A 20,399-nucleotide genomic window follows, 5' to 3' on the forward strand; every position below is an offset into this window, starting at 1 on the left:
ATGATTGAGTTTTGACTCGATGGGAAGCTTTTATATCTCAACAGGCTGAGAGCTAATGCTAAGGTGACCCTCCAGCTTATCCATGGTTTACAATATGCTGACAACTGTGCAGTGGTGGTCTACACTGCAAGTGACCTTTAGACCACCCTCAACCTCTTCAACTCTGCATACGAAAAGGTTGGGTCTCTCACTCAACATCAGCAAAACCAAAATCCTCAACCAGCCCTCCCCCATACAAGCACCTACATCTTTAAATATTGTTATTGATGGGGAGACTTTAGATGTCATTGTATGCTTCCTATATCTTGACAGCTTCCATTCTCAAAAGGTCCTCATCGAAGAGGAGATCCAGCACAGAATCAGCTGTACCAGTGCAGCCTTCCAAAAATTATGCAACCAGGTCTTCGACAATAGAGATCTCCATAAGAGCAGAAAGGCCTTGGTTTACAATGCTATTGTTGTCACCACCCTTCTACATGGCAGTGAGACTTGGGTTATCTACCAAAGGCAACTCTGGGCACTGGAGAATTTCAACCAGGAGTGCCTCTGCAGGATACTCAAATTCAAGCGGGTAGACAGGCGAACAAACTCCAGCATCCTCACTGAAGCCAATTCCTCCAGCAATCATGATCGTGTGAAATTGGTTCTGCTGGTCTGGATATTGCATCTACATGCCAAATAATCGGTTTCTGAAACACATTCTCTTTTCACAATTAAGGATGGCACCTAATCACAAGGAGGAAAGAGAAAATGTTTTATGAACACTTTAAAGGCCTCATTGACAAATTGACATTGGTATGTGGAGGAACTTGATGCTAACTTTGTGGTGGTACCTCATCCAACAAACTGCAATACAGTCAGAAACTGATCACATAAACTGTGCTGCAGAGAAGTGATGAAAGCATACTGAGGGAGAGCAGAACCCCATCTTGAGAATCCCTTTCCCTCTGGGCAACTCTTGCCTCCTCTGCCCAAAGACCTGTGGCTCCAGGATTGGCTCTGCTGAGTCACCTGAGGACATACAAATTATGAAGCCTGACAGATGTCATCCTCATTTTGAGGGACTGATAACGATGAATTTATCTGGATTTTTAAAAAGCCTTCGATAACATGTCCCTTAATAGATTCATTTAATGAATAATGTCAGAGAATGTGGAGTGGCGGACAAGTGGCAGATTGGATTGCTAGCTGATTTCAAGACAGAAAGTAGAGAATGGGAAAAAAGGGTAATTATTCAGAGTGGCAGATGCTGGGAAGTGGTGTTCCCCAAGGATTGGTGCTGGGACCACTGCTGTTCACAATTTACATTACCAATTTAGACTTTGGAATCAAAAACATAATTTCTAAATTTACAGAAGACACCAAGTTGGGGGGGATGGGGTATAGTCAATACGGAGGAGGACTGCAACAGATTACAGAAATCTATTAATAATTTGCAGACTTGGCAAATAAGGTTCAACACAGATAAATATAAGGTAGAAGATTTTGGTAGAAAGAGTAGAGATATCACTTATTACTTGGAAGATGCAAGTCTAGGTGGGATAGGGGGAAAAGAGGGATCTTGAAGTACACTAAAACTTGTACCATGGGTTAGCAAGGCCACAAAAAAGCAAACCAAGCACTAAACTTTTTTTAACCAGAGGGATAGAAAGAATTGAAAAGTAGGGAAGTTCTGCTATACCTGTATTGAACCTTAGAGTACTGTGTGCAGTTCTGGTTGCCATGAAATGAAAGGATGTAGTGAAACTTGGGTGCAGAGAAGATATTTAAGGCTGATACTAGAAATGGGTGGGTATACATATCTGGACAGGATTAACAGGCTGGGTCTCCTTTCTCTTGGGGGGGGGGGGGTGGGGAAGAAGGCTGAAGGGATGACTTTAAATAAACCTTAAAGGAATCAATATTTGGATTTCTTTTGTCAGTAATTTTTTGTAATTTCATGCTTGTGGGGAGTGACCTTTGGTTGACTGGCGATTGTAACATTTGGTTTACAGAATGTGCACTAGTGTACAGAAAGGGTTGATACTTTAAATTCTGCCTCAGAACATGGGGCAAAACCCTTTTTGGAGGTAATAACAGGGCAGATTGGTGAACAGCAGTTAGTGAACAGTGAGTCGGGAGCAGATGGAGAGGAGAGTTGGCTCCATGCAGCTGAATTGCTGCCATTAGCTCTGTACTGCTGAGGGGCTGGTTCTCAAGAAGTGCTGGAAGGTGTTGCTAGCTCCATGCTGCTAAGAGTTGGGGCTCAGGCAAGCCCAGAAGCGGTTGTTGGCAGCAGGGTGGCTGAGCAAATGGGTCTCTGGGTCTCTGCCAGTGTTTAGACACTGGAGTGTAGCCTGGCCAACACAGGGGATGTAGACTCGGTAGTAGGTCAGCTTAGCTGGAAAAGAGACCAAGAAGGCTGGACCTGGGAGCAGATTTGAGAGACTTCTGGAAGTGTGCCTTTTGGGTGAGGATTGTATCTGTGGAACTCTGGCAGAGTAGAGCTGCTGTCAGTTGGGGATTAGACTTGCTCTTGGAAGAAGAAGAGCTGAAATCCTTCATGAGGAAGACAGAGTCTTTAAGGTATTTTTGTAACTCAGAGTGATGATTGTCATCTGGGTGGGTTGCTGAGAAATTTGTGCTGTGTTCAACCACAATTTGCTTGTTAATTCATGTTTACCTCTTGATAATTCTGTGTCGGAATATAAGATAGAGTATTTGTGGAAAAGTGGAGTGCAGTGTGCCTTTAAGAGAATGTAGTTAACTGACCACGTGACTGTATTGACCAATCGCTATACAGCGTGGGCTACTTGGGTGACAGGAAGTCTAGAGCTGGAGGTGATTGAAGAAGCATACATTGTGTTAGTGTTCTGTTCTTAGTTCCAATAAACCACCAATGTTTGGTCAGTTAATCAGTTTCTTTGCCTATGTTGTTTTAAGCACCAACCAATGTGTTAATCTCAAGAGCGCAGCTAGCATTTGCTGGACAAAGCAAACCTGATAACCTAAATCATAAAAGTATTGATTGTTTGCTTTGTGAATTTTTGTATAATAACATTTCTTCTGTTTACTTATGTAGTATAAGGTTGTTTGGGCAGACCAAGGGCTAATGTGGGACTGGAGAACAGTGCTGCCCACATAGTGATGTAGAGAGCCACATGATGTTATGCTGTATGTCGTAGAGTCTGGAAGGAGCTGATATGGAGACAGTACCCATGCATAGCAGTACCTAGGATATGTATATAGTTACGGCTTATGTTTAACCATACAAGCCTCCAGACCTCTTAGTGAGACACCAAACAACCTTACAACAGTTTAAAACCATGGAATCTTGTGGCTTTTTTCTCTTAGTAAGTAACTGGGATTTCAGATTTTGTCTGCACTAATAAAAAAAATTTACTGGTCCCTAACTGGATTATAACAAGTTTGGAGGCCTTGGCCAAGATTGTACCAAACTACGGGGGTTGCAGCAACATGGAGAGAATGTTTCCTCTTGTGCGGAAGAGCATAACAAGAAGCCATCAACATAAGAAAGTCACTAAGAAATCCAATAGGGAATTCAGAAGAAACTTCTTTACCCAAAGAATAATGAGAATGTGCAACTTGCTACCATATGACATGGCTGAAGTAGATAGCATAGATATATTTAAGGGGTAGCTGGACAAATATATGAGGGAGAAAGGAATAGTGGGTTTCGAAGCAAGATTTAGATGGGAAAAGATAGGAAGAGGTTTGAGTGCAGCATAAATTCTGGCATGACTTGTTTCTGTGCAGTATATTCTATGTCATCCTATAATGTAGAATCTGTACGCTGTATGGACTGTATGTAGAGTAATAGGTTCAATGTAAGAGGATTACATAGAATCTACAGCACAGAGACAGTCACTCAACCCTACTGCTCTCTGCTGGGGTTTACACTCCACACCAACCTCCCCCTGCCTCTCCAATGATCCCTTCCACTCTATTCCCGTCTCCTTCATGTATATATCAAGCTTCCCCTTAAATGCGTCAGCACTATTTGTTTGAACCATTCCATATGACAGTTAGTTCCATATTCTTACCACTCTCTGTAATAAAAAATAACCGTGAGTTGTTATTTTATCTGCTGCTGGCTATCTTGTATTTATTCCCTGCTTGTTGTGGACTAACCAGTAAGTTTCTCTATATCCATCCTTTTGAACCCTTTCATGATTTTAAAGACACCTTTCACGTAGAAAAGAGTCCTAACCTGCTCACTCTTTCCTAGTAATCTTTTTTTGCGCATTTGTTGGTAAAATAGCAAGATAAAATTATTGTTTGAGCATCATTTCTTGAATGGTTTGCTTCCTTGGTTACTGAATGGTGATAGATGTTTGATATGTAAACATACGCACATGAAGTGTATCTTTCTTTACATTGTGAGAGCATCAAGCCGTTTCCACTAAAATTACAGTATATGGCTACTATGTTTAGCAAACCTGTGACTAGTCAACAATTTCTTTCGGACAACACTGCTGGCTTTGCTCATATACCCTAATTAATTTATTCCAAAGAATACGAGGCCTCATCGTTTCTCCTGCGAAAATTAAACACCTCACACCATTCTGTTAAATTTCATTTGCCATTTATCTGGTCTTGCTACAAGCCTGTATTTCCTTCCTCTCTTAATGTAGTCCTCCACCTTATTAACTATGCTCCCCAATTTGATATCTGTGCAAATTTTAACACCATAGGCTGGATTTTCATTTCCTAATGGAGGTGTGAATTGGGTCGTGAAATGTTGAACTTAGTCTTTTTTTTGCTGGGAAAACAATTTTCCTATGCCTTCCCGACCTCTCTCAATTTTTGTGTGGCTTTTTAGCAGGTCAGGAAGGCCTTCAGTGCAAAACGCACATGCACCTCTTCCTCAGAGTCCCCACTGTGAGGACCACAGGAAAATTGTATTTCCTCTCGCATATTATTTTCCTGTGCTGGTGTTAGTTTTGGAATCCCTAAGAAAATGCAATACCTTGGAGAGTTCATGACCACTGGGGAAAGCCTGCTGAGGAGTGGGGAACATTCTCAAATGGCACTATTAGATGCTGCATTGTAATGTAGATGTGGTTTTAATGTAGTGATTCATCATAGTGTTATCCCTGTAAAGACCTATAACTTTTAAAAATAAATTTGGATTTCCAATTAATAGCTGAACAGATGACTGGACAAGATTTTATGTTTTCAGACATTTACTGTAACAAACAGACTAAAAGCACTGTCGACTAACACTATTTTTGTAGATAACTTGTATAAAAGCACAGAACAGAACTTTTAACAATCGAAAAAAAAAACACTATCAGCTATACATTGCTTTATGTGGACATTCAATTCTCCCAGAATCAGTCCAAAATGATCCTTAGCTCCTGAAGGTTTACTTCCAACCTTTTCTTTTTCCAGCCTGGAATCCTTTAACTCCAGAACTGTCTTTCACAGTGTGAGTTTTTGTGGAGACAGTCCCCTCTAGCTAAAGTTAGGCAAGTCTTCCAACCTCATTTTAATTCCACACAAATTTGAACTTTCCAATCTGAACGCGAGCTCCCACCTGTATTCCTGTGCGGCGAACCATAGAGGCTTTTGGCCTCTAGCTGCTCTCTCTCTCTGGGATCCTGATGTATCAACCTGTCTGTGATATTCATTGATGTTTAAGGAAAACCTGTAACCTGATCTGACAATGGCTTCTCTGTACCCTTTCCATCACCATGGCAACATTAATCACATGGGCCTTGTATCCAGATAGAGATGCTGATTAGTTATCCTTGAGAGCCCAACTTTCTTTCATCTCGGAAATGAATGGTCAGTTCAAAGCACAACTGTTTACAGCCTGACATTCTCAACATTTTGCTGGACCTTGGACGCTCATAGTCTCCCCGCTGTTGGCATACAGGCTGCTGCCATTGTCTTCAAGCGTTAACACTGTGCACCTTCTTCTTGGTAAAATAATCTGAGCTCATTTTAATCTCTAACAATCAAACCACCCAGGCTTGCTCTCAGGCAAACTTCAGAACAGGCCATATGACCCCATTTTACCCTAAATTAAAGACATAGTCCAAAACCATCATCATCATCTGATAAACTTCATAATTGTAACATAATCATCCACAGAGATGTTCATGGCCTCTGATAATTCAGGAGTTCTGAGCATCCATGTTTTTATAGTATGGGGTGCAGCTTTTCAAATCTAAAACTAAACAGAAGGCCAGACAGAGGTGGGCAGTGATGAGGATTTGAATTCTCTAAACAAACTGTTCTCAAGCTGTTGGCTCCACTCCCCTTTGTAGCTACTGACTGAGAATTAACCAGACCCTCCCCAACCTTAATGTTGTATTTGACCCCAAGATGAGCATCTGACCACATATTTACTCCATCCCAAAGAACACCTACTTCCATTTTCAGAGCACTGCCTGACTCCACCCCGAGTCAACTCAGCTGTTATAGAGATCCTACTCATTCCTTTATTACCTCTAGATTAGACTATTTCAACACACTCCTGGTCGGTCTCCAATCCTCTGCCCTACATAAAAGAGCTGCATGTATCTTAAATGGTACCAAATCATACTCGTCCATCATCCCTGTGCTTGTTGACCTATATTGACTTCTACCCAGCAACATCTCAAATTCAGAATTTTCATCCTTGTTTTCAAATTCCTCCATGACCTAACCACTTCCTATCTCTCTTTAACCTCTTCTAGTTCTACAGCACTTTGAGGATCTCTGCATTTCTCTAATTCTGTCCCATAACTGCCACTGACAGCTGTGTGTTCAGCTACCTAGACCCTAAGCTCCAGAATTCTTTCCCTAAACAATTTAGGCTCTATCTTCTCCTTTAAGAAGCTTCTGAAAACCTATTACTTGGACTAAGTTTGGTCATTATCCTAATATTTTCTTATGCGGCTTGGTGACACATATTGTTTGTTAAAACTCCTTTGAGCATCTTGTTACATTAAAGGCACTATATAGTTACAAGTTGTTGCTACAATCGTTCTCCTACATGACATTTTCAAGCATTGGCTTGGAACTGTATTATTTGAGTAACATTGAAATCTCTGTTGTGTTGACTTGTCTTCAGGCAGTGTATCAATGGCAGAGCAAGTATATGTTTTGTGGTTATTGTCAGATGCAGTATGTTGGGCATAAAGCAAGGCAGAGAAGAGTATTCAAATGTGGGTACCCCATTATCACATATGGCTTGTTACTAGTAAGTTGATATTGTGCTGTTTTAATATAAGTTGGTTACAACTTCTATCATCTAGTGAGTTGTGATCCTGACGTAGGTAAAACTGTACACTTTCATCTAATAGTGATGTAGGATAGATTGGTGAGATATGCATTGTGTATTTGAATAGGTTACCTACTGGTTGGGTACCCTGTGCTCTATTATAAAGTAGTGGGGGAGCTTTAAGACAAACTCTGAGAAATTGGCTATCGTCAAGCCTGGGATATCGAAGTCCACAGGGATCTGGAAATATTTGGTGTAACAAGACTTTAATAAATCAAGATTTCGGGTCCTGGCCCTGTCGTGTTGTACTGGTAGTTGCATGGGGTAGCCCACTGCGTTGTTCTCCAGTTATTCTGTTGTACTTTAACTCTAGCTCCAGGATATCTCTGGTTTTGTTTATGTGCTAGGTTTGTCTCTCTCAAATTTGAGAGGTCTGTGGAGTGGAGCCCAAAGGCATACTGTTGTCTGAATGTGTGAAACTTCCGGCAACTCCTGCAGCCAAGGACCGGGAGATGATGGCGCAGTGGTGATGCCACTGGACTAGTAACCCAACAGCTCAGGCTAATGCTGTGGGAACACAGGTTCAAATCTTACCACGGCAGCTAGTGGAATTTAGTCTCAGTAATGGTGACCAAGAAACTATCATCAATTGTTTTAAAAACCCATTTGATTCACTAATGGGAAGGAAATTTGCTGTCCTTACCCAGTCTGGTCTGGGTATATTGACCCCTGACCCACACCAATGTGGTTGACTGAAATGGTCTCTAGCAAGCTATTCAGTTCGAGAGCAACCAGGGATGGGCAACAAATGCTGGCCTTGCCAACAATGCCCACATCCCATGAAAGAATAAATAAAAAAAGATCTTCTGGTAAAAGAAACATCAGTGAGGGAATGCTATTGCCAAATGCAAAATATGAAGTAACACTGATTCCTGTTCTTGTGCCAGATGCACTGTCTGCATTTAGGAAAATGAGAAAGCAGCAGGCTGGTGTTGGAGAGGAACTTCAATGTTTAACATAAACTGGGATCATGCCTGGGTTCCATCTAACAATGGTCCCACTAAAGTTTCATGCAACAACACTCCACTCTGTAATCTTAGCATATAATTTGATAAAATGTGTCAGATTGAGCTTGACAGTGAGTGAAGGCAGCATGAAGCTGGTGACATTTTTACTTCTGCTTGAGGACAATACACAAATCACATTATGGCCACATTTTAAACTCTTCCAACTTGCCACTGTCTACAAATAAAACTATTATGTAAAAATCACTCATTTCTATCACAATTGCTTGTTAAATTTTAGCAAGGGCCCTCGTCATGAATATTGCCTTGCTTGAGCCTCAGAAATGCTGTAATATGGAATGATGAGAAAATGGTTTGTGCATGGTGATCTCTTTTACTCATAGTACTGTAGATAGTGGCTAGAGAGCAAAAAGACCACAGGATCTGTTTTAAAAAGCCCTTTCACTTGTTCATTGCTCACTGGGATGACCTTCTTCCTTCCTTTTGCACAGCAAGTTAGGAAAAACAGTGGTTCTAAATCCCACAGTGTTCAATATTGCACAATCTGGTAGGCCCAGAAGTGGATGGATCAGCAAATTTGCAAAGAGTCACAAGCAGAGCAACTATGGGACAGTTAGAGACTGTACTGGGAGGATGGTAGGATTGTTATTGGAAGAATGAAATTAAATGGCCAAAGGGCCTTCTTTATCTTATGATATATTGCACAATGTCATTGAACGCTTGCAGATTGTGTCAATAGTAATATGATTAACTTTTTATTTTGCTGTCTGAGACCTCCGAATCATTCCTGTTATGCAGCAAAACTTTGTCTTGCCTGTGTTCTGGTAAGATTTGTCAACAACAACAACATTTCGATATATATAGAACACCTCTTAACATTTGGAAACCTTCCAAAATTTGGCACGAGAAGTGGGAAGTGAAGTAGTCGTCGAGCATGAGCTAGGGAGATAACCGAAGTTGTGTTTCAACAGGTAGATTTTAAATTACTTTTGAAGATGAGATAGAGAAGCAAGAGGAAAGGATTAGATAAATTTACCCAGAGAACTTAGTGAGGGGTTGTTACCAGGAAATGATGATGAGGGAATTGGCATTGGTGGCTTAAGAAAACGAGTGGCCGATATTGCTGTCAAAGTTGTGGATGATGCATAAATTGAAGTAGAGGGATGCCGTGAGCTCATTTTCTTTGGCTGATATCACAAAATAGAAGATATAAAATGCAGCAGGAGTTTAATGTCACTGTGTAGAAGGAAGGAGTTGAAAGGGCAGGTGTTGAGTCAGCTGCACTGCACAGGAAGATGTCATGGGCTGGGGTGATTGAAGAGTGGACCTGGAATTTGTAGATGGAACAAGCTCTTGGGAATGCTGAAAGGGGAAGGGAGGGGAAGATGATCCATAGAATGTGGAGGCTGCTGGTGTGGAAGGTAAGGATACAGGGAGCTTTATTGTGGTTCTGAAATGAAGGGGAAGGGGTGAGGGCTGAAGTGTGGGAAATGGGGGCCCTGCCAACCACAATGGAGCAGAATCCTGTGTTGAGGAGAAAGGAAAACTTATTCAAAGCACTGCTGTGGGCAGATACAACAGAGACGGAGAAACTGGGAGAATGTAATAGAGTCATTATACGAAACAGGGTGGGCGAGGAAGTATAATCAAGATATTTATGGGAGTCATTGTGCTTCTTATGATACTGGTTGACAGCCTATTGCCAGAAATGGAGATAGAGAAGTTAAGAGCGAAGAGTTGGGGGACAAGGGCAGCAGATAGATGGGAACACCATCTGGATGTTTCCCTCCCAAGTCACTCACCATTCTGACTTGGAAATATATCGCTGTTCCTTCATTGTCCCTGGGTCAAGATCCTGGAACTCCCTTCCTAACAGCACTGTTGGTGTACCTACACCACATGGACTGCAGCAGTTCAAGAAGGCAGCTCACTAAGACCTTCTTAAGGGCAACTAGAGATGGGAAATAAATGTTGGCCTAGCTAGCGAAGCCCACACCCTGTGAATGAATTTTAAAAAAGGTGGTCATATGAAAGCGAGGGAGGGTTGGAATTTGAAAACAGAGTTAATGCAATGTTCCAGTTTAGGTTGAGAACAGGAAGTGGCACTGATACAATCACAAATGTACCAGAAAGAGGGGAGGTGGCAGGACTGGAGCAAAAAATATTCCACATAATCCATGAAAAGACAGGCATAGCTAAGAAACATACAGGTTCTCATAGCAACACCTTTTATTTGGAGTAAGTGAGTGGCATCATAGGAGCAAGAGTAGGTCAAATAGCCCTTCGAGCCTGATCTGTCATTGAACGATATCTGCCACCTAACTCCATATTCTTGCCTTTGCCCTTTTCTCTTAATACCTTTTTGAGTATCAAAAATCTACCAGTCTCTGACTTATAATTAACAGAATTGCCATTTACAGAAGGGAGTTCCAAATTTTTACCACCCTTTTGAAGAAGTGTTTTCTAATTTCAATCTTGAAGGCCCTGGCTCTAATTTTTATACTATGCATCCTAGATTGCCTAAACAACAGAAATAGTTTCTCTCTACCAACCTTCCTTTTCTCTGTAATATCTTGAAAACTTGGATCAAATCACCCTTATCTTCTAAATTCCAGTGAATACAATTCTAGTTTGTGTAACCCTGCATTTATACAATGTATCACTTCACAGCTGCTACCATATGGCCTATACACAACTCCCACTAAAGTCTTAAATCCTTTTCTATTTCTCAATTCTACCTATAAATTCTTCAACACCTGCAAAGCAGTTGTTAATGTTAGAACAAGCCCAGCCAGGCAGAGGAGGGTGGTCAAGGCTGGGGGCTTGCTGGGCCTCAGTTCAAGGAAGAAGAGCAGGATCTGCAGGCTATCCTGATGGGGCATGGAGATGTGGAGAGACTGGATGAAAAAGAGAAGGTTGGGGCCAGGAAAATGCCAACTGTTAAAATGGTGGAGTGTGTTGGAAGATTCGTGGATGTAGGTCAGAAGGTATTGAGCAAAGGTAGAAAAAAATAGAATCAACATAGGAAGAAGAGATCTATGGGGCGAGAACAGGCTGAAACACTGGCTTATTAGGGCATGGGATTACACAGGATATCCGGAATTCCTATTTGGATTTTGGGAAAGAGGTAGAAGTGGGCTCTGCAGGTTTAGTTGGAGGCCGTAGTGGTGGGGAATGGGGGAAGTTCTCCAGAGGAGATGAGATTAGTAACGGTCTGGGAAACATTGGCTTGATGCTTGGTGGTGGGTCATGGTCCAGGTGAAGTTGGGAGGCGATGTCCGAAAGTTGGCATTCGGCTTCTGTAAGGTAGAGGTCTGTTTGCCACACAACAACAGTGCCACCCTTGTCTGCAGGTTTAATGACAATGTTAGGGTTGGACCCTGAGAGAGAGAGAGTTCAGAGCTAAGTAGGCTAGAGTGAGTGAGGGGAGTAGAGAAATTGAGGTGACCAATGTCACACTGGCATTTCCAATGAAAAGATCTCAAAACGGTAAGAGGCCAGAGGGTGCGGTCCAGGTGGAGTGAGAACTCTGAAGATGATGTAAGAATCCGCTGTTCAGAGGAAGACTCCTTGCCAAATAAGTGGGTGTGTAAGCAGAGGTGAAGGCAACATGCAGAGCTCAAAATTCATTTTTAGGGAGGTATAGGAATAAAGCCAAGGCTTTTACTGAGGAATGATTGCTCAGAGTTAGAGGGGATGGGAAAAACAAGGCATGTGAGATTGGAAGGAGTGATGAGGTCAGTGGATGGTGAAAGGCAAGAAGGATCCAGAGGTGCCTTGGCATTGAAAGAGTTGTTGAAGCTTATGCTTCTTGGACACCTGAAAGAAAGATGAAAACATATGTCTTGTTAAAGCAGTGGATGAAGTGAAATTTGAAATCGAACTGTGGACCAGGATAACTCTGGGCTAGTGAGTCATGCTGCTGAAGAGAGAGCTTGAGAGTGTGCATGAGGCAGCGCATGCTGTTAAGAGTGGGTCCTGGGAGGTGGTGAGAGCAGAGATTTGAGGAATGCTGAATTTCATTGCGTTTTCTGTAATCATGGGTGGATCTGAAATATGAAGAATGGAATTTCACTTGGAATCCATGTGGAATAAATCAGTGCTGAAGCCAGTTACTGAGAAAGGAGATGTGGCTGTGAAAGAAAGTTTTAGTAGATACTTGATCAAACATGAGAAAGGAAACAGAAAACAATGAAGGTGAACAAGGTAAAAGAAACAAATGGAAATCCTCACAGAGGAGAGAAGAGCCAAACTTCTTTAAGGCACATTCCTAGAAGACAATTTGGTACGTATTGCATCTTGAGAATTACTCTAATAGGTGTTTGTTATAAACATTTGATGCGATTTTTCCACGTTGCAACAGTGCCATCAAGAGCCTTTTGGTGGTATTTCAGTGTTTCTAAAAGCTCTCCATATTGCTTCTGGAAAGAACTTTTGCCCTGATTTTAGCCTGGGGCAGGAGTGTGGCATGCACAGCTGGGCCAGGAAGAAAGCATGCAAGAATATGCCGGAGTGAGGCCTGCATTATTTTAACACCTGAGCTGACTTTTAATTTCTGACATTAGATTCCTGCCTGTAGTTAGTTGAAATAATGAAATGGCCACAGGGCAGAAGCTTGGAGGCCACTGCAGGGAACTACGATGTCTCTTATCACCAATGATAACATATCTCGGGATGCTCATGCCTGGGCCATATGGGCTATGGGCGCCACCATTTCTCTCTTTGCTGGGGAACTAAATACTGGGGATTTCCCTGGCTCCAAGGATGTGTTACAGTCTGTTCTCCTGCAGATAAATTGAGTTCTGAGTTTGTCTGCTATTGGCCAGTTTGTAGGGTATGACTACGAGCTTCCACTTTTCCTCTGGGAATTTCTAGCACCTCCAGTGAAGCCCTTTCACTTGGTCTTCCTACTTTTTCTCTAACCAGAATACAGTGCTTAAAATGATGCACTTTTTTCTGATGTAGTTAATGCTTTCTTGATTTTCCTGAAGATTGTGCAGCAACTGCAATAAAAAAGACTGCAAAGAAAAGCAAAAGATCCCTACCAAACAATTCTAGCAATCTAAATTGTAGCAGATTTGTGCCGCTTTAAGTAATTTCCAACCTGGTCATTCTTTGCCTTGCACTGTGAAGTGTGATCAGAGGTGTCAGTGCTGAGTCACTCCAAATTGTTGTCAGGGCCGTAAATAGATCACAGGACCCAGATTTGAATATGATCATGAGCCTCCTGAATGTTTGTTTAACCAACTTCCTGTTTGTTGTGTCACATTCCCTTTAATACCATGTTTCTTAATTGTATTAACAAGTCATTGTTCATTGAAATTTTTTATTAATGCAGTTCCATAATTCCTCATTGCTTATTGCCGAAGAAGGAGTTAGAAATGTTTCATAATCTGTGCACTTGGGGATATATGTTGTTTTGTGGCCAGGTGTTATGTAGCTGTTTTGCTAGGAGAGAGTTCTGAGGACTTTTTCTTAGTTGAGGTCCTGAGAGATTTGTTGTAATCAAAAAAGTGAGAAATAATTATTATAAGGACAGGGAATCTTTTTGTGTTTTTGCAGTAGTTGGGGGTAAGGAATCAACACTGCCTTGTATTCATGGTCAATTTGCTATATCACTGATAGTCTCCATTTCTTCAGGTACAGGCAGAAGGTTGTGATGACTCCAGCGTTACATTTGTGTTGCATGATGAGGACCACACTCTTGGGAATGCCCTACGATACATGATTATGAAGAAGTAGGTAGTTTATCTTTGTGTAATAAAGTAGTTGAAAATATATGGAGTGTTGGAAAGGTTAGGTCAAGAAGTGTTCCTTCTACCAATAGCACTTCGCAACCCTGGTCCATGTTTGAAAATCAAAACTCCATGCAGGACGACACTAGTATACTTTATTCTTAACTCCAATTGGAGTGTGAGAGTGTTATTATTTAATTTTAACTATTTTCTCTTTGTATGATTGTGATGTATTCTGATGAGAAAAATTGAGAAATAATCTGATTAGATTTTCTGGTCATGTGGGATCAGGTAATTACATGATTCCAGAAAGTTGAAAGACCCGATAGGGTTCTGTCCCAGTGTTTTTTCTCAATGGACACCGGCCCTATTATTTATATGGAGAATAAACCACAGTCAAAAAAATAATAAAGACCATAGCAAATGTGTGTACGATTTATTCACCCCTTATTCACACGATCGGCACTACTTATCCTGAAAATAGCAACAGTTGATCTTTACTTTGGTTCCACTGCAAAATTAAATTGAAACCACTCCAACTCCTTTCTTCATTACCTTTCACAGGCTTTAGTAAATAACTTCTATTCCATTTGTATTTGCACAGCTGGCTTCTTGAAGGAACTTTTGTCCCAACTTTGTGTGTGGCATGAGACTAAAGATGCAAGGTCATCACCTGAAATATTAACTCTGTTTCGCTCTTCGCAGCTTGGGTCTGACCTGCTGAGAATTTCCAGCATTTTCTGTTTTTATTTCAGATTTCCAGCATCCATTTAGATTTTGTATGGCTTTTTAAAATTCATTTAAGGGATGTAAGCATCGCTGGCAAGACCAGCATTTGTTGCCCATCCCTAACTGGCCTTGAGAAGGTGGTTATTGGTCAATGTGTTTCACACACATTTTTTTGCATTATATTTTAATATGCTGATTAATCTTTTAAAATAAACAGAATGACAACATTCCTTTGTGTACTATCTGAACATGTTTATGTGAAGCCAATGAATGATATGCTACCAAAGGAAAACAAGTTCCATCTGGAACTAAGGAAAGGCTAATCAGTCTATCTTCTTTTACCATTTGTATTGATCCTGCCTTAAACCAGGGCTCAACAATTTCCAATCTGGTCATTTTCTCAAGTTGTTGGGATGATCCCTAATGTGCATAGTTATATCAATTCTGCAAGGAGCTGGGCTGTCAAAGCCCCCACATAACATTCAGTACTTAGTACAAGAGTAAAACATTGTTTTGAGGCATAAGTTACTGCAAATCTTGGAATAAGTGTCAACTGTTTATCTTCATATAATGGGAATTGAGCTTATTTATATTTATAATTTTATTATAGAATTAATGCTATCATTATAATAATGACAATACTAATTCATCACAAATGTAGAAGGAACCAGTACAAAGACATATCGAATACTAAAGAGAGCTAAAATGACTTTCTGATTTTTCTTATTTCTAGCTACCTGCTATATTTTCTTTTACTTCCTCATTTTGTTTTGCCATCTGTAGAACATTATCTACGGATAATTTTGAACTTGGTGTTATAAGGAGCAAAGGAGAACAACGTGAATCATGGGCCTTGCATAGGTAGCTACAGGAGAAAAATGAAGCTAGGCCCCTGGTCTGTGCAGTGAGAATGAACTGGTGGAAAAGGAGAGAGAGTTTGTAATTGGTTGGGAAGTAGAAGACAGAGTATGGATAAAAGGGTTTGTTCTTGGATAGGAGGTGATAAATGGTGTCCTCCAGGGATCTGTACTGGATGCTCATCTTTTCACTAGATACATGAATGACCTGAATATATAGCTCTCTATTCATTCATCCAAGTTTGCAGGTAACACTAAGCAAGGGAATGCACAAAGATAACTGGATGGGAGGAAACATCCTAATATCTTATTTGTCATAAATTAGGAACTGTGGAAGAGCAAGGGGATTTAGGAGTCCATGTACACAAATCAGTAAAAATAATTGCAAAGATACAAAAAGTAATCATAAGGGTTAATCAAATGTTGAACTTTCCCTCAAAATGATTGCACTTCAAAAGTAAAGAAGTGATGCCTTAGATGCACAGAGCCTTGGTCAGACCTCATCCGGAGTACTGTGGTCAGTTTTGGGCATTGAACCTAAGGAAAGATGTCTTGGCCTTGGAAAGGGTACAGTGCTGATTGGCCAGAATAATGCAAAGGCTTAAAGGGTTTAGTTATAAGGGTGGGTTACATTAACATCCCTTAAGTAGGAGGTTGAGGGGTGATCTGATCATGGTATTTAAAATGATTAGGAATTCAGTAGGGCTAGGTACAGAAACTGTCAATTGGAGAGAAGACTGAGAAGATTTGGGGTGGATTGCAAATGATATTTGCCTGTAAACATCCTGTAGTAATTACAATGTATCAGTTACTGTACAGAAAGTCCTCACTTGAAGTTGTGGTTGCTTTCCTGAAAATTGCAACTTGAAGTGAAATAACTTTAAGTGAATCATAGGTTCCCATAGGAATCAATGTTAAAGCCAGAATTAGGTTCCTTTGGACATTTCTCACCCCGAGAAAGATACTGTGCATTCCTAGCTGAAATAGCTTGAAAAATAAAATTCATTACTAAATATAAAATAAATATCGTATACAAATTCAATTCTTTTAAAAAAATTATAGTACTGTACTCACCTTAGCATACAGTACTTTTGATTGACCAGGCTCCATCTTGTGGCAGAAGTTGGTTGGTGCAATTAGAAGATACCTGCACTTGCCACTATATGGAGCTTAGGACTAATGTGAGAGCAGGAGCCAGAAGCAGGAGTTAGGAGCTACTGAAGACCCAGAGGACTCAGGTAAGAACAGAGGCCGGGAGGCAAAGGGGGAAGTTGGTGGAGGGGGGGGGGGAGGGGTGTTGGTGTTGGAGGCAATTAAGACTGGGGGAGGGGAGAGGCAAGACTGGGAGTTGACAAGCCTGGGAAGAGGCAGATAAGGCTAGGAAAGGCAAGGCCAGGAGTTGGCAAGGGGAAAGAGGCAAGGCAACATTAAGTGAGTTGATGTTAAGGAAGGACTTACCGTATTCCTAATATATTTCCTTTCCTTGACCATTCTGTATCTGACAGAGATAGGTTGAAAACTACATGGACACGAGTGAACAATGTTTGTAGGAATAACTCAAGCCAAAAAGCAATTCACAGAGTTATAAGGAAAACCCAAATTGAAGGAGAAGTGGTTGTTACTCATTGTTGCAGCTCATATCCTTCTCTTGTTCCACTTTGGTCACTGTAGGCTCTCTAGAAAATGGTTCCACTGTATTTCCTTTTATGGATTGCAGAAATTTCATGTGTTATGTTACAAGACAAAGATTACTTAAACCAATGTCAATAAATTATCTTTTGGAAATGAATGGTCTTTGAAAACTGCAGAGTAGTTTTATAGTCTGGGTGCAAATAGTAGTTTTATCTTTACTATCCATTTTTTGATACAAATTTCTTTTTCTCAGCCCAGAGGTAGAATTTTGCGGCTACAGCATCACTCATCCCTCAGAAAGCAAAATTAACTTCAGAATTCAAACAAGAGGTAATTTCTGTATTTGTTTCTATGAATCTCTCTAAGTGATTAAGGAGATTTTCACAGTTGCTTATTCTTTTGTTTTATGTCATATATTTGTCTTATTTCCTTGCTGTGATTGATTTTGGTGAGATTGTTGTGCATATATGTGACACTGGTGGCCTAGGTAGCAAGTATATGCTTCTGTTCTATGATAAACATATGGAGGGAAAGAAATTGCCATTCAGCACTTAAGATTAGTGAATTTGAGAAATTCAGTCAACTAATTAATCTATCACATATTTTGCTGGAGAGCCTGCAATGCCAATGCCTAAGATGCCCACAGCATGCTGACTGTCATGACTGGATTTCTAACAAATGTATGTATTAATTTCTACTGATCTTAAATATTTCAGTTTTCTATAACCTCTAATTTTCTACCTTATTTTCATCTCCCCTAAAGGCTCATGCTTGGAGTGTGTTTGAACATGAACTGGCAGCACTATTGTATCCTACCTATTAGCCTTTATTCATTGTGAACTTGGATACCAGACTCATCCTGAAGGGCAAGAACAATCTAAGATTCCTTTTCCTCACAGCTAACCAGCCCCTCAAACCCCCTCACCCTTACTCCCAAGCGTGGGGAGTTCACTGATTCCTACATCTCTGAGATTGAGGTTATCAGTGCACTTGCCTGTGCTCCTGTTCTTCACTGTGTCTTCCAGCCTCACCAGCCCATATTCCCTGTCACTTCGCAGTTTCTCTCCCAACAACCCTATCTCCTCTCCCCATTTCCTCCATGAAATTCATCTTTTGACCATTTGACTCTGTCTCTTGCTAACTGATATTAATAGCTTCCTTTCCTTAGGCGTTATCCCCTTAACATTGTAACATTGTTTTTGTTGCTCCCTTTAATCCATCCGTTCTCTTCATGCAGCTTTCTTTTTCTAACTATGCTTTTCTCTCTTAAGGTTCTCAAAAGCATTGGCCTCCTAGCTGCATTCTGTCTCTTAAAGCTTATTTTTTGAACCCTTCCAGTCCACTGTAACATTACTGGCCATCGTAACATCTTCTGTGACTGTGGCACTTAATTCCCTCCTCGATCTCTTTGTAGTATTTAAATAAGTTGTACAAATCTTACTTTTCCATCATGACTTTACCATCGACAAGCTCTAATGGACCGGCACTTGTCTCGACTCTACAGTTTAAGAATTCAGTGAATGCAACCCCAGCAATGGGTTCTAAACCTCCCATTGTAGAGTCATCTCAAAAGTTTTCCAGGGTTTCATACTTGCTGCTTCCTCTTTCCATTGATATGTTATCTCTCACCAATAGATATGTGGTCAGTTTTTATTTGCATGCTTATGGCACCAAGTCTACCTCACCTATATCAGGCTTCATTTCATGACCATTTGGTACTGTCAGAGTACATGTTTGATAGCAACTGTTGGATGAGCTACAGCTGCCTCCAATTTAACATCAGAAGGTCAAAGTCATTATTTTCAACTTTGGCATAAACTCTGCTCCCTTTCTACTGATTCTTTCTCCCTTCCCAGACACTTGTTCAAGCTGAATCATTTGATGGAAAACCTTTATAAGTGTTTGACCTTGATCTGAGATTCAAATCTGACATCCCTTCCTTCATTGACTTCTTACTTCCAACATGTCTATCTCAGCCCCTTTATTTTGTAACTTCCAGGCTTGATTATTCCAATGACCTGCTTTCTGGTTTCCCATATTCCAACTTGTACAAAATGTTACCTCTCATATCATGCCCTACACTAAGTCCATTTGTCCATCCTTGCTGACAAATGCCAGTTCACTATTTGCCTGTCCTCATTTTCAAGTGCCTATTTAAAACCTATCCTTTTCAACCAGGCTTTCAATCAGCCCTTGTCTTTCACATCTGTGATTTCTCTGTTTCCATTTGTAAAGCACCTTAGGCTGTTTGTTATTTTAAAGAGGCCATAAAAATGACAGTTACTTTTATTTGACCATGGAGGTTGTTGCAGCTGATTATTTTATTTAATTCTAATCCTCACCTAACATCTGCACATTCACTTACATAGAGCACACAGCACTTTTCTCTCTCTTAATCCAAGGATGCTGAAGTCAATTGGTCACAGGATCAATCCTCCATCCTGGCTGATTTTTGGCTAACTTCATTGTTGGTTTGACGCGGTACCACATCTCTGAATGCATCTGTGCCTAGCTGTTTTTGTATTAAAATGTACATTTTTTAAAAATTCATTCACGAGATGTGGGCTTCGCTGGCTGGGCCAGCATTTATTGCCCATCCATAATTGCCCTTGAGAAGGTGGTGAGTTGCCTTCTTGAACCGCTGCAGTCCATGTGGTGTAAGTACACCCACAGTGCTGTTAAGAAGGGAGTTCCAGGATTTTGACCCAGCAACAGTGAAGGGATGGCGATATATTCCCAAGTCAGGATGGTGAGCGCCTTGGAGGAGAACTTCCAGGTGCTGGTGTTCCATTTATCTGCTGCCCTTGTCCTTCTAGATGGTATTGGTCATGGGTTTGGAAGGTGCTGTCGACAGAGCCCTTGTGAATTCCTGCAGTGCATCTTGTAGAAGTACACACTGCTGCTACTGTGCATTGGTGGTGGAGGGAGTGAATGTTTGTGGATGTGGTGCCAATCAAGAGGGCTGCTTTGCCCTGGACGGTGTCAAGCATCTTGAGTGTTGTGGGAGCTGCACTCATCCAGGCAAGTGAAGAGTATTCCATCACACTCCTGACTTGTGCCTTGTAGATGGTGGACAGGCTTTGGGGAGTCAGGAAGTGGGTTATTTGTCGCATGATTCCTAGCCTCTATCACTGTATCTGGCTCACAAAATTGAAGCATACTGCAAACAAAGATCTTAGGGCTGCAAAACAGTTTCTTTCCCAATCTC

General features: G+C 41.0%; 1 protein-coding gene across 1 annotated transcript in view; it reads left to right on the top strand.

Moving 5' to 3' along the window:
* Positions 1–20,399, top strand: part of polr1d (RNA polymerase I and III subunit D) — a 35,212-nt gene that overhangs the window by 1,285 nt on the left and 13,528 nt on the right. The window contains exons 2-3 of the mRNA XM_041194783.1: positions 13,879–13,976; positions 17,445–17,521. Coding sequence (XP_041050717.1) covers positions 13,879–13,976; positions 17,445–17,521 — 175 coding nt within the window. The remainder of the gene's footprint in view (positions 1–13,878; positions 13,977–17,444; positions 17,522–20,399) is intronic.

The sequence above is a fragment of the Carcharodon carcharias genome, chromosome 9, assembly GCF_017639515.1.
Source record: "Carcharodon carcharias isolate sCarCar2 chromosome 9, sCarCar2.pri, whole genome shotgun sequence".
NCBI classification, from domain to species: domain Eukaryota; kingdom Metazoa; phylum Chordata; class Chondrichthyes; order Lamniformes; family Lamnidae; genus Carcharodon; species Carcharodon carcharias.